A 13,736-nucleotide genomic window follows, 5' to 3' on the forward strand; every position below is an offset into this window, starting at 1 on the left:
TCAATCATGCATGAACAAAATGCACTGCACACATGTAATCGTACACATGAACATGGGCTTTACGTGCGTTTTCGTGGTAATACATGTTGTATAATATACTAAATGCAGTATTGATGAGCCCAGAGGGTGAGCTCAGGAAGTTCCCTGACGTGTGTCCTACTTTCTGCGGCTCCCACAGAACATCTCATCGATGGAAGCTTCCCCGACGATCAAAGTGTTTCCGTAAGCAATATTTGAATATTAAAGGAAGTCGAACTTTGCACCCATCCAGCCCCCAGCGCATCCCAACCTCTGACACTAAACAGCAGGTTTATCTGCTTGTGTTCCCCGCCCCCCCAGTCCTCCAACACTCTCCGACCCGAGCAGGACCTCTACTCCCTGGACAGCGGCTGTTCCCCGGAGCACGGAGGAATCATCGCCGGGAATTCAGTCACCACGCTAAGCACTGCTTCAGCCACGTCCACCAGACCCGTTCTCACCAGACAAGGTGTGTGTGTGTGTACGCGTGTGTGTGTGTGTGTGTGTGTGTGTGTGTGTGTGCGTGTGCGTGTGCGTGTGCGTGTGCGTGTGTGTGTGTGTGTGTGTGTGTGTGTGGTAACAGCTAGTGCACCTTTTTTGTCAAAGTTCAGAGTTTGGATCCCAAATTACAGCCTCAAAAGAACAGACTTTAACAGACAAGACAAACTAACAGAGGGCAAACTACAGACGTATCTGCTGCAGAGCACTAATGGGACGGGAGAAACACCTGGGGTAATTACAGAGAAACAGAAACACCTGGTAGGGGAGAGGACTAGCAGCTGTCAGCGGTTGGGCCTCGGGGAGGAGCAGGGGGCGAACTTTCACTCCGATTAGATCCATCCCCAAAAACAGAGATTTCAGCTCAAAACAAATTGGCTGTTTTGTCATCTGTCCTATAAGTTTCCCATGGTCAATTAAAAACGTTTGAAAATTAACATTGACAATGACCTCCATTTATGCGTCCCTGCCAGCTTCCACCTTCAAACCCCTGAACAGCACAGAGACCGTAAAGAAACCAGACAAGAGCACCAGGAAGAAGACCAGAAGGACCACGATCATGGGTATACCCCAGCAGGTCCAGAGGGAGATTGGTACGTACTCAACCCTTAAGGAACCTTTAGAGACATCCAACGGAGACCAACAACATACATAGGGGTGTAATGTTCCTCTGCTTTCACTCATTGTCCCTCAATCCCCGCCCCCCTTCAGCGCAACAGAGGAGCTCTACGTTCCAGCCCATCGTGTCTCCCAACCTCACCAACGGCGACACGCAGGGCAACGACGGCATATCAGGGGTCCTCGTCATCCCGACTATCAATGGAGAGACTCCAGTAGCCAATCAGGAGGGAGCAAGGGTGAACCTATCTGATCTCGAGGTGAGGTTTGCCCAATAATGACTTTATTCACCCTAGCGATAATCCAATGTCAACACCGCCAATCAGAATGGTTAATGATTGAGCTAACACTCTTGACATTACACATTTTTCGTTAAACTAACAAATGGGTCTACCCTTGACTTCTACCCATTTTGGTAAGCAGGTGTCCAGAGAGGACCAGCTGCTGAGGAAGCACCTTCAGGCAGTGTACCAGGAGGAGCAGCTCTCAACCCCCCAGGACCCTGGCTACCATCTCATGACAACCATCAGCCAGAGACCCAAGTCTCTCGCTGTGCCTGGCATTACCACTTCCTGCTCGGCATTCAGCTTCCTCCATGAGCCCCAGGTGACACAGAAAGTTGGCGGATTTGATTTCAATGGGATTTGAGCTCATTGCCCTAAAATATCCTGCATTCCTTTGTAATTATCGATTATTGATTCAATGATAATAATGCTTACAGTTTAGTACATTTTGTTGTAGTGAAAACACATACCAACCCATGAGAATGGATTTCCTATGATATTTCTAATGTCCTTCCCATGTCATTCTAGGGTCCGGTGATGTCCATCTCCCCCCAAGCCACCTACTTGTCTAAGATCATCCCCAACGCTGTGCTGCCAGCCTCCGTCGAGGTCATCCAGATCAGCCGCTGTGGAGGCCGACCCCTCGGCGGCCTGGGCCTCCACGGAGGCAGTGTTCGAGCAGTGAGCAAGAGCAGTCTCACGTCCGCGGACTCGTCGGTGAGCCCCGTCTCTTCACGGCGGTCCGACGGCGAGGGCTCCAACGCCGACAACTCCCAGACATCCTCAACCGTGATGGAGTCAAACTGCAGCCGGTCTCGGTCGTCTTCAGAGATGACGACGACGACGACCAACACACACTCCACAAAGCAGAGTGGAGAGGTGGTGAACCCACAGACGATGGTCGGGCTTGAGGTGCAGGGCAACCCTTCATCAGAGCCCAACGGCGGGCAAGACCACGTGAGCATGTGCAGCTCAATGAGCTGGATGAGCAGCCCCAGTGACAACCCCGGTAGCCCCGGTATGGGCCAGGGGTCGGACTGTGAAGCTTCGGGGTCGGTGTCCGGTGGGGAAGACATGAGGTGCAGTCATTCCTTCACTCGTAATCTGTCTGTTGTGAAGACCAAGCTGCCACCGGCACCCCCGCAGAGAACCAACTCTCTGCATGGTAATAAGGTGAGGAAGAACTCAAAACACCCGCTGGTTATCAAAGATCCCATCGACTCTGTGACAGCGAGCGCTGAAAATGAGCCATCACAGACCGATATTCAGTGCGTTGTTTCTGAAAACACTAAGGAAGAGCCTCAATCCATCTCGGTTGCTGTTCCCATTTCTAGGAATGAGGTCACATCATCACAATCCTCCGGTTCCTTAAACCCTTTTCCCGACTCTAATAGTGGGGTTGGAGAACCGTCAAACCCACCATCAGTATCCTCTTCCTCCCTACAGAAGACTCGCTCAGAGGGGAGCAACTCTGAAAGGACCATGTCCCCTTCCAGTGGCTACTCCAGTAGGAGTGGCACCCCAACACTCTCCCCAAAAGGGATCTCTCCGACATCGCCCGACAAACAGAAGAAAAGACCGGTCAAGCCAGAACGATCTGGATCTCGGGCCTCATCATCGCCAGCCTCTCCCTCATCCTCCCTCACCTCTCTCTCGTCTACTTCCTCTGATCCAACCAATCAAGAGGTCTCGGTCAATATCCCCTGTACAGCTCAGCAGGACTCGCCGCCTTCAACCGAGAAGTTCACACAAGTTTGTTTTTCTCCTTCGTTTGCCGACCGAGAGGTGTTCAACATCCCCCCGCCTCCGAAGGTCAAAGCTCCATGTGCCCCACCCCCAGACGTGTGGGCTCACAACAAACGCAGCGTGGAGCTCCTTCTTGGCCCTCCCTCATACAGCAGTAGACCAGTGTCCACAAAGACATGCTCCTCACAGACGACGGAAACGCAGGCTGAAGCCAACCATGGGGCCATCACTGTGGACGTCATGCAAGCACCAGAAAGCCACGAAGAGGTCCCCCATGAGAAGTCCCTGTTAGAGGATATTTTGGAGACTGTTACCAAGGTGCTTGATAGCAAAGCAGGAAGCTGTTCAGCCCCAGAGGAAGTAGATCCAACAACAGATGTCCAATGGGAGGAGCAGAGTAGCAGCCCAGCAATAAAGGGCACGGAAAGGCAGGAGAAGACAATGAAGAGGCAGCCGCCTCCTGTCATGAAGAAAACCACAGCACCAGGAACGATCAGGGATGAATTGTTATCAAGAAAGATGCCGATAGAAGAACCACCGCAGCAGCAGACAGAATGTAGTGATGCGAGAGACGATGTTGTTCCCAGGCAGGATCCCACTCCTGCACCACAGCCTGACATTCAAGTCAGTCGCAGTGAGGAGGAAACACTCGCAGCCATGCAGACACCGCCCGAAGCAACCCCCAACGCTACGAAGAAAGTCGACAAGGGCTCGCCTCCTCCTTCCCCACCCCCTGCCTACCACCCCACACCTCCTCCCTCCAGAAAGACACCTCCCTCGCCAATATCCCTCCCATCCTCAGTGGTGTTAGAAGGAGTACAGGAGGAGGCCCACACCGTCGAGACCTGTTGGCCACCGCCTCCTCCACCTCCTCTAGAAGGGGACATGGGCTTTGAAGGAGGAGACGAAGTGGACTTCCCTCCACCGCCGCCATTCGTGACAGAAGCTCTGCCAGACGTGATCCACGGATGCATCGCAGCCACAAAGGGCCCAGAGCAACCAGGTGCAGCTTTAGAAGAGGCTAAACTGACGACAGAAAATGCCTGCAGTAGGGAAGGGCAAAAGGACGAAGAAGAAGTTATGTCCGTCAATATGCCTGCAGATGAAGAAAGGAGCGCGCTAGAGGGGGCTGCGACATGTCGTGACATTAACTGCACTGACTTGGACAACAATCTGTTACAGGACGTTTTGCCTCTGTCAGAGGATGTGCCACCTCCTCAAAAGGAGGCTACCCCCACTCTACCACTGACAACGACTTTAGAGATACCACTGTCAAACTCTAATCTAGTGCCCTTGAGCAGTGTTTCCCCTGCACTTTTATCTGCTCCAACGGAGGATCATATCAGTGCCCCCTTTTCACCTCCAACGATTGTCCCACAAGCCCCTTCTCCACCAGCCGAAAATAAATATCCCGGTGTCAATTTCAGAAGGCAGCCGAGTCAAGCAAACAGAGACACAAGGAGCAAAGAAATCCTTTCACGCCACAAAAGTGTACCCATTCCCAAAGAGGACGCCAACATCCCACTTGTCACGCCTTCTCTGCTTCAGATGGTTCGCCTCAGAACGGTCAGCATGGCTGAAGATGAAATGAGCGCCGGCCAAACAGAAGACCACAACATGCCCTCGAACGAGGTGCTGAAGTCGGCCCAGGACAACTGCCCAGTCCCAACCTCAGGACAGCAAACTACTCCCCAAAAGCCTGTTCGCAAGTCGTTGTCTTACAAATCAACACACACGAAAACGTCTGCGGTCACTCTTCACTCCCCCTCGATGCGGCTACAGGAGGCCATCCGCATGAAGACCGCGGCAATGTCTTCGAGGGACTGCCTGCCCTCCAGACTTGGTTCCCGATTGCCGATGAGTAGCGGCCTCGGTGAATCAGGAACCTTTGACCCACTCAGGTCCTCGGCCTCCACTGCTAGCTTCATCTTCTCCAAGAGCACAAAAAAGGTTGTGATCGGGACGGCGACCTCTGCCGAAGCCCACGCCGGCCTGAAGCAGAGCTTGGCGGCCGAGCTGATGCAGGTCACGGAACGAACCAAAGACGCCACTGTACACAACTTGGAGGTGAAGTGGGATAAAGTTCCACCACCAGTGGCCAAGAAACCAGCGCATGGAAGCCCCGCTCGTGCAAACCATCGAGAATTGAGAACGGAGGAGAACACGGGAGAAAATGGAGGAGGGGCAACCGCACCACCTGAAGGACACGGAATATCTTCGGCGGAAACGACTAGTAAGTTATTGACCTATCAGTAATTTGCACCTCTGTATCATGCTCCTCTTTGGATATGAAGAGTACAGAAGCATAGTAATCGCAATGTTGCCTAAATGTGTATAACCTTGGTTTTCTACTTGTGCTGTTTTCTTTAAATGTGGAAGGGTGTGCCTCAAGCTGCATTATCCCATAACTCATGATCACATCTCATCCAACTGAATTAGTCTCTGGGACTAAGTGTGCCTGTCAATATAACTGCATTCCGGTGTCCCCTTCCTAATGTGTATCTTATTTGTGTCCCCCCAGCAACCACTGTGACGTCGGACACAATAGAAACACTTTTTTAAGAAAGTGACATCCTGTTAGAAATCAAAGACTAAACAAGATGGTGGTTGGAGAAATCAAGTACTACCAGTGGAAGAGAAACGTCAGCAGCAGACAAAATGTCAGCCTTCAAGATTGTGACATTTAGCTTAGCTATCTGAGGTTTTGTGTGTGGAAAGTCTTTTTAAAAGCCTTAGCCTGAATTGGCCCTTGTTTATATTTATGCAAAAAATGTCTCGGCCCAAGTTTCTTATCATAGCTTTATGTGAAATATTTTTATAAAATAGATTATCTCTTGTATTAAGGCCCCTCAGGATGAAATGGTGTGTTGATGCTGGACTGTACATAGTTGATTTGACAAAACAGCGCCTCCCTGAGGATTACCTAGGTAGTGGACACTGCAGTTCAGAGAACAGAAGAAGTGTGTTAAATGTACAGATGCAGATTGATTTGTGCATAACAGTGTTATGCACAAAGGAAAGTGCATAGCAAAGGAAAAGTCACTCAAAAGCCATAATCATTCCCCAATCAAGGTTTAATCTTTTGTTTTACTTTACCATTTGTTATTGATTAGACTAAAACCAATTAAGTCACCATCACTCAAGTTATTCCTAATTTCAATACAAAAAGTAGATGGTGTTAATATACAAAATCAGAGGAAGATATATTTCTTCATCCACAATACGTTTCAATTTGTTCTCCTGCACAATCAAAAATGTTTTTACAAGACGTTATTTATTAAGAGTTGTATGATCTAGGTCACTTGTTTTACACATTTCCCCAGTCATAACATTTATTTTCAACCCCAGTCTTTGGCCATTTTAAAGAATGAATTGGTCTGAAATGATTGAAACACTGGACTAAATCTATTATATACTAAAGTTTAGTTGTTATTTGCCCAAGACTATTCTGTACAATATAGCTCATAACTTTATTTGCACAAGAATCCCCTTTATGAGGTTTCCGACCAAGACAAAGACTATCTTCTTACGGAATCACAAATTGAATATTCAAAAGAATAATGTATTAATTACTTCTATAAACTTTATTACAAATATGTCTCTGTTTGCTTTTCATGACTGTTTGAGAAACCAGACCTTTCTTTCCTTGATAAGTTTTGTCAGGAGTGTTATCTAGAACGGCACAGCAAAGAGGAGAACTTGAGGATTGGTGACAGTTTATTGAATATGCAGGATGACATTACAAACAGCCCATATGGTACGGGACGTGTTCAGCGTACACATGGCCCACATGAACCAATGAAACCATGGACAGTGGCGATTAACACAATGACTGTATTTCACAATGACCCTTCATACCTGTAAGAATACGTGACTTGAATTCACATCCCGCCCCCGATATTAGAAATGTCTTCCAGAAAACTCATCGTCTCTGGCCGATGCCGATGTCGTTTCAATTTGAGCTTGATGAGTTATGACTGCATTTTCACATGGGCTGACAAAAAGCACAGGTTGTCATGTCTGACCGTGTCCATGTTTACTCGCAACAGTGAGCATCTAGGAGATGTTTGCTCCTTTCAACGTCTTGCACGTTACAGGTCCTAGTTTGGTCATCAACTGCTGGTCTTTCCAATGGGCCACACACTCCCCTGACAGCTTCAGGTCGACCTAGGGCAGGACAAACACGTCAGTAAACCCTTGAGTTTATTTGTAACTAGAAATAAAAATTACACTATTTTTAAACAACCAAATCCAGTCCATTGTAGTAAGATAGCTGCACATGCCAAATCATTATTTGAGCCTATTATTAATAATAGGTATACAAGTCAGAAAGGTCCATGGATCCATACCTGCAGTTTCTCCCAGACCTTCTTCTTGGGGTTGAGTTTGTCGTCTGGCTTGCCCGTCTCATATCCTTCCACAAAGACACGGTCCCCTGGGGACGACCCCTCCGGGGGGTCAAGAGGCTCCACCCTCCTGGGCTCTCCTTCACTGCAAGATTAAAAACATACCCGCCACATAAACATTGTTAGAGCCCAGGTATAGCGGGAATTAGTTGAGCAGCACGGCCACCAAACAAAACCTCAACACTTTGGCCCCTTAGTGGTCAGGGGCAAAAACGTTTATGCCTCATGATGTTTATTATAGACACTGGCACACCCAAGACCAATAATTAACTTAATAAGCTACAGCCGTTTCCACTTAGAACTGACAATCGCCTATTTGCAAATGCGCATTAGTCTGGAACCTGCTAATCTTTTTACATAAGGGCGTCATCAACAGCCGAAGAGCCAAACGCAGTACGAGAGACATGCAACCAAGCAGAGCAGTGAAACGTGTGACAGAACAGCCCATCCGACTACCATTATCCCATCAAACCCACCACATGTAAGATCAACCCATGTGGTTGACCCGGGTGGGGTCTGCTAGGAATGTGAATTGAAATGGGGCCCCCGACGCATATGCCCGAAAAAATGTAACATGAGCTTGCATATTTGTCTGGTTCCCAGGCTAGTTTTCACCCCTACCAGTACACTGCTGTGATACAGGCCTTTCGATATCCATGCATCACCTATAATATATAAAGTAGGAAGGGGTCGTGCCTTTCGAACAGAACACACACACACACACACACACACACACACTCACATTGTGGCACAGAGCACCATGGCCTGGGACTCGATCCCACGCATCTTCTGGGGCTTCATGTTGCATAGCAACAGCACCGATCTATCCTGCATCTCCTCCAGGGAGACGAAGGCCACCAGGCCGCTGACCACCGTCCGGGGCTCCGCCTCCCCCACGTCGATCTTCTCCAGGTACAACGAGTCGGCGTCCGGGTGCTGAAGGCCCGATCACAGCAGACAAACAGCAGGACAGTTACCCTCTGAGGTAATCTTATCAATGGTCCAGCACTGTTGGGCCAGGTACTTTCTACATGCTTAAAGTAGTGCACTTGAGACGAAGAACCTGCATTGGATGTACCAAATGAATTCATGTACTTTAATTCCAACTGAAGGGATGATACACAGTAAATAGTATAAGTAAACATAGCCGTCTTTCGTGACTCATTCAGAGTGAGTCTTGCAGCAACGACGTACAGGCCATTGTAAAAGCCTAATCTCAAAACGCAACAAATTTGTTGTGAAAAACCAAAATAGTGAATAGTTTGTGAAAAAAAACATATCTTAAGTAGCTTCTGCTTGCCACGTACATTTGTGATACACGCATACTGTTCCCTTAAAATGATACATAAACTGAACAACTCAGATAAACACTTGCTACTGTAGTTCAGCTTTGACGGTTTCAGCACCATGTTAAAGGTCAGCCATTTCACAATCTACCCTCTAGTGGCATCACACATGGGAGTGTCCACCCGGGTGTATGAGAGATCAAGCCACAAGCCTACCCAGTGTACTGAACCAACTGCTGGGCGGATCCATCCATCCTACATCTGGACGAACACTCCCACATGGCAGGCCACTAGACTCAGGGTAGACGGTATGTAATGCCTAAGGGACCTCCAACCTGACGGTTATCAGGGGCTCTTTAAAGGGGTCCGTACCTTCTCCACGCTGGTGACCTTCCCCACTCGGATGTCCAGTCTGGAGGGAGCGAGCTCCGCCTCCTCTCCTGCTGCCGATGGCTTGGCCCCCTTTCCTGCTGCCTCTGCCAGGGACACACAGGGGGGAAGAATTTGTATAAAAGGACAAATTTAAGCAAGATCCAGTCAACATTTGGACTCTCCACAAACTCCCGCCACCCTCCAAAAAAGTTATACTCTGCTTCAGAGTCGTAGTAAATAACCAGATCCCTGTAGCCTTAAAGCACATTATATGAATGATTGTGTTTTAGAGTACATAAGAATATATATATACGAGATTAAGGGCTATACAAATAAAATTGAATAGCTCACTAGCCTCTCATTTACCGACATCTCATCCACACACATCTAATCAGTTTCCTCATTGTGTCTACTGACTGGTCTTTGAGGGGTCGGGGTAGGCCGTGTTGGCCAGCTTGCGGAGCTCGGGGGTCTCAAACTTCTTCCTGATTGGGTCCAGTAGCTTGTTGAGAGCCACCTCCATGGAGGCCTTCAGGTCACCTGGGTGGACCAGCTGCGTGGGAGAATTAGAATCCCAATGCAAGGTAAGCTTCCACACAGAGGAAGGACTTTAATTATTGTGTATTGGTACAGAAATCTATCCATCGATATCCCCCAAAAAACGAGTACGCCGTACCTCTTCTGCAAAGTCCTTCTCCACATCCTCAAACGCTGTGTAGACTTTATCTCCCCCCCACTTGGGGTCCCTCTTGACACTGAACTCTGGAACAGAAAGCAAGACACATCATCGTTCCCTGATGCGTGAAGAAGCTAGGGGGAACTGGGAAATACACAAGGCTCAAACGCAAAGGGAGGAGTTTCTGTACCTCCGTGCAGAGGGAAGAGCACATGCTTGACGAAGGAGAGGAGCCCGTTGTTCTCGATGTTCCCCGGCTCGCAGAAGGCCTTCTTCAGCTTCTTCTTCACATCCTCCTTCTTGTCCAGCAGGTCGATCTTGGAGTCCTGTGGTCAGCCGCAGAAAAAAATATTAATTTGGATCCTCAGTGATGATTGGTAAACCATCCGGTCAGGTTTACTTTTGTGCATTGCATATCAAATACCAATATCCACTGAAAATGGTAATTCAATGTTTAGTTTTGATTTGTCGAACAAACATTTACGACGCCTTAATCAAAGTAATCTATAGTGTTTGGATGTCAGTCCTCCAGATAGGTGAATCCCGTCATTTGTATTTTCAACTTTAAATCACCCTGCTAGCTCAAACCAGGGCTTCAACTACAGTATAAAAACAGATAAATCACTCAGAAAAGGTACACATGGACCTTCTTCATTGACAAAACAAACAGTCCAGTTTGTGCATTTGCGTTTGCATGTTTGTGTTCAAGACCAAGTTAAGGACATGGTCGACTTCCCAAAGCCAGTTCTATGGCCCACACACACTTATTTTTCCACAGGCAGTGTTTCAAAAATCAAGCAGAATTCAGACCTTCAGTTGAAGTCGAAGATATTGCGGGTGTCTATCGTAATCAGCAGCCTCCGTCCCCTCCCTGTTCACACTCTCACTGCTAATTGGCCAACGCTTGCCCTCCCACACACCTGAACTCAATGCCTCCTGATTATTTCCTCTCATTAAATGGAGCCTTCTCCCGCCTCGCTGGCTTGTGTTTCCCTTTCAAATGGGAGTTTCCCCTTTAAAAGGGACCCCCCCCCCATTCCCCTGTTTATTTTCCTCTTTATTTAATCTCTCTAATTTAAGCCAAATCCATTGCATCACAGTAGTGTCATTAACCCGCCACCCCCAACCGCTTGAGTGTGTAGAACCGTGCGTCCATGTTATGTTCTGTCCTCCTTACTTCTTCAGAGGAGCTCATCTTGGTTCCCGTCAGGCCGGGCACCATGGGGTTCATCAGGTGGGAGCGTTTGGCGTAGCCCAGGGAGGGTAGGTACTGGGGACCAATGACAACACAGCAGGACACATTATTATAACAAGAATAATTACCTACAAAATATTCTATTTATTTTTCTCGCCTTGCAGGTCAGCCATTTTGTGTTTTTTGTACTCTGTTACAGTATCGATGAAGAGAACTATAGAGCAAGAGCATAGGAGTGAGAAGATGGTCTTGAACGCGGGGGGAATGCAATAGGGGTGTACCTTCTCAGCCAGGGTGAAAATCTTCCTTTGGTCCACACCTCCAAACTGGGCATCCACCTTCAGATACTCCTCATCCAGAGCCTGCAGTCGGAGCGCAAAGGACATTTGGAAGAAGTCATTTCTTCCCCACGACACCTCTGGGTAACAACGAGGTACGTCCAGCTCCAACGGGCTGACGTACGGCTCGTCCTGCGGGCTGCCTCGCCTCGAGGCGCGTTACCTGCAGCCCGGGGTAGAGCAGTCCGCTCAGCAGGGGGTGCTCCACCTGCTTCACCACCTCTGCTCCGGCCTTCTTGGCGTCGTGCTCCGTCACCATGGAGGACAGCCGGTACACGTCCAGGGTGTACTCTCTGAGACACGAACGGCATAAGCGTAAGGTCAACTTGATAAAGGCGTAGGCTAAAGGTCGATTTGTAATTTTTTCGCAAATATTTGAATAGAAAATGTAGAAACGCTGATATTCTCAACGTAAACAAGTCAGGTTTTTTTTTTCACAATTCTTATGTTGATTATAACTATAAATGTATTTTTTACCCAATTGATTATATATATCTGACTTGCATGCATTTCTCGTCAAAGAGTAACAGTCCCATTTATATGCTTGTTGTTATTCCTTAGTAACGCGTTGCAGGAACGGTGAGCGGTGACCTGCCTGCTGAGCTGGTAGTCTGTCCCCTTCACGAACTTGAGTTTGTCCAGGGGCACTCCTATGCTCTCCAGCATGGCCTTGATGACCTGCTCGTAGTACTGCACCCTGAGCTCCAGCAGCTCCCAGGGAGCCTTCATGTTGTCCAGAAAGGCATGCAGGTCTGCAAACAGGATGGTCACCTGAGGAGCGAGAGAGAGAGAGAGAGAGAGAGAGAGAGAGTAAATGTCCGAAAGTGTGATGAATAAGCTGGCCCTCACATACAGAAGGATTATTTAGTTAAGATAGGTGTTTACATTTCAGCACCTTTTGACAAGTTATATTTTATTATAAAATAGACAGCGTACAAACAGAGTGATATGGAATGTCAGATCATGGAACCATCGTTGTTTAAACTAGATCCACATCACTGTTGACAATATCACAGCAAAAACGTACATTGTTTACATTTCTTGCATTGATCATTTGCAATTGAATTCATTTTTACAGTTTAACCACAAGTAGCAATGGTTCAGCCCACTCACCTCACATCCAGCCTTGAGGAAGTCTGCTATCTTCGACATTGGGACAAAGTAGGCGACATGGGGTTTGCCTGTGGTGGCCGTCCCCCAGTATACCTTCAGCTCCCTCTCCTGGAGCACCTGCTTCAGCTTCTCCTCACCGAGCACCTCCTATCATATCAACATAATACCCTTGTTAGTGTGTGTGTGTGTGTGTGTGTGTGTGTGTGTGTGTGTGTGTGTGTGTGTGTGTGTGTGTGTGTGTGTGTGTGTGTGTGTGTGTGTGTGTGTCACCTGCAAATTCCTCGTGATGAGCTGCAACTTCTCATCCGGGTTGAGCTGTTCTGCCATGATGATGTTCTGGCAAATGGATGTGAAAAGAGTGACACTTTATTCAAACCAAGTAGCCTACTACTAGGAGGTATTTCTAAACAAAACATTAACGTACGATTCTGTAATAGACAATTAAGTATTGCACAGAGTTGACTTGTATACGTTTTATTTTATTCGATTGGTAACGTTCACTCAGGCTGAAAGAGCTGATACTGAAAGAACATGCTGGCCTATGTGTTGCCAGAGCATAAGCTACAGTGAGCAGGGATTTAGCTCGTTCTTCATCTGGGGAATAGTATGGCAAATTAACTCATTTGAGTTTACAGTCTAACACGAATTATAGATGTACAAAGTTCCTGTTTACCTGATGATTTTATTCTTGAGGCGTGGACTCGGTTTAGATGAGAGGAAACGGGATAGAACAGTCAGTGTGTTGCATCAGCGCTGACTCAGTGATCGATTCGTACAGGCCGTAGACGAAAGCATTCGAGCTGCATAGTCGAGCCACTGACGGTAATACTAAAAGCCAACAGTAGATGGCAGCACAGCCGCACATATCAGCAGCCTAATTTCTTCAGGGTAGTTGTGGAGATTCGGAGTCGCATGCCATGCATGCATTGACTCTTTGGGCTGCAATAATGTATGCAGTGGCTTACATTTCTGACCCCATCCTTTCTGTAGGTGGGTTTCTTAACCCACAAAAGACTGATGATAGATCCCTGCTTTATCAGTCTTTATACCATTGCCGTTAATTACGTTCTGAAATGGTCTGCATTCTAAGGGTTTGCATTCTATTGCAACGGAGGAATGAAGAACAGGCACCTCCAATCATGTCAAGGAATAATAAAGACAGGCAAATACTGTTTATACATTTAAT

At 47.7% G+C, this 13,736-nt stretch overlaps 2 protein-coding genes across 3 annotated transcripts in view; one reads left to right on the forward strand and one right to left on the reverse strand.

The window, feature by feature from the left end:
- nhsl3 (NHS like 3) overlaps positions 1-6,762 on the forward strand; it is a 15,253-nt gene extending 8,491 nt beyond the window's left edge. The window contains exons 3-9 of the mRNA XM_060044086.1: positions 179-222; positions 340-487; positions 990-1,109; positions 1,228-1,394; positions 1,558-1,740; positions 1,947-5,397; positions 5,686-6,762. Coding sequence (XP_059900069.1) covers positions 179-222; positions 340-487; positions 990-1,109; positions 1,228-1,394; positions 1,558-1,740; positions 1,947-5,397; positions 5,686-5,726 — 4,154 coding nt within the window. The 3' untranslated portion in view covers positions 5,727-6,762. The remainder of the gene's footprint in view (positions 1-178; positions 223-339; positions 488-989; positions 1,110-1,227; positions 1,395-1,557; positions 1,741-1,946; positions 5,398-5,685) is intronic.
- A 106-nt stretch (positions 6,763-6,868) lies between these two features.
- yars1 (tyrosyl-tRNA synthetase 1) lies at positions 6,869-13,337 on the reverse strand. 2 transcript variants are annotated; one of them, XM_060044233.1, is made up of 14 exons: positions 13,224-13,337; positions 12,821-12,886; positions 12,551-12,697; positions 12,033-12,208; positions 11,601-11,730; positions 11,381-11,461; positions 11,082-11,174; positions 10,095-10,230; positions 9,905-9,990; positions 9,646-9,781; positions 9,229-9,332; positions 8,313-8,506; positions 7,514-7,655; positions 6,869-7,331 (listed from the first exon to the last, which is right to left on the reverse strand). In XM_060044233.1, the coding sequence occupies exons 2-14, from the start codon at positions 12,875-12,877 to the stop codon at positions 7,221-7,223; spliced, it is 1,593 nt and encodes a 530-aa protein (XP_059900216.1). In that variant the 5' UTR covers positions 12,878-12,886; positions 13,224-13,337; the 3' UTR covers positions 6,869-7,220. The 2 variants fall into 2 exon arrangements, with proteins under 2 accessions (XP_059900216.1, XP_059900217.1); XM_060044234.1 differs by having other exon boundaries at positions 11,601-11,726; positions 12,029-12,208.
- Between the last annotated feature and the right edge of the window lie 399 nt (positions 13,338-13,736).

The sequence above is a fragment of the Gadus macrocephalus genome, chromosome 22 (assembly GCF_031168955.1).
Source record: "Gadus macrocephalus chromosome 22, ASM3116895v1".
NCBI classification, from domain to species: Eukaryota; Metazoa; Chordata; class Actinopteri; order Gadiformes; family Gadidae; genus Gadus; species Gadus macrocephalus.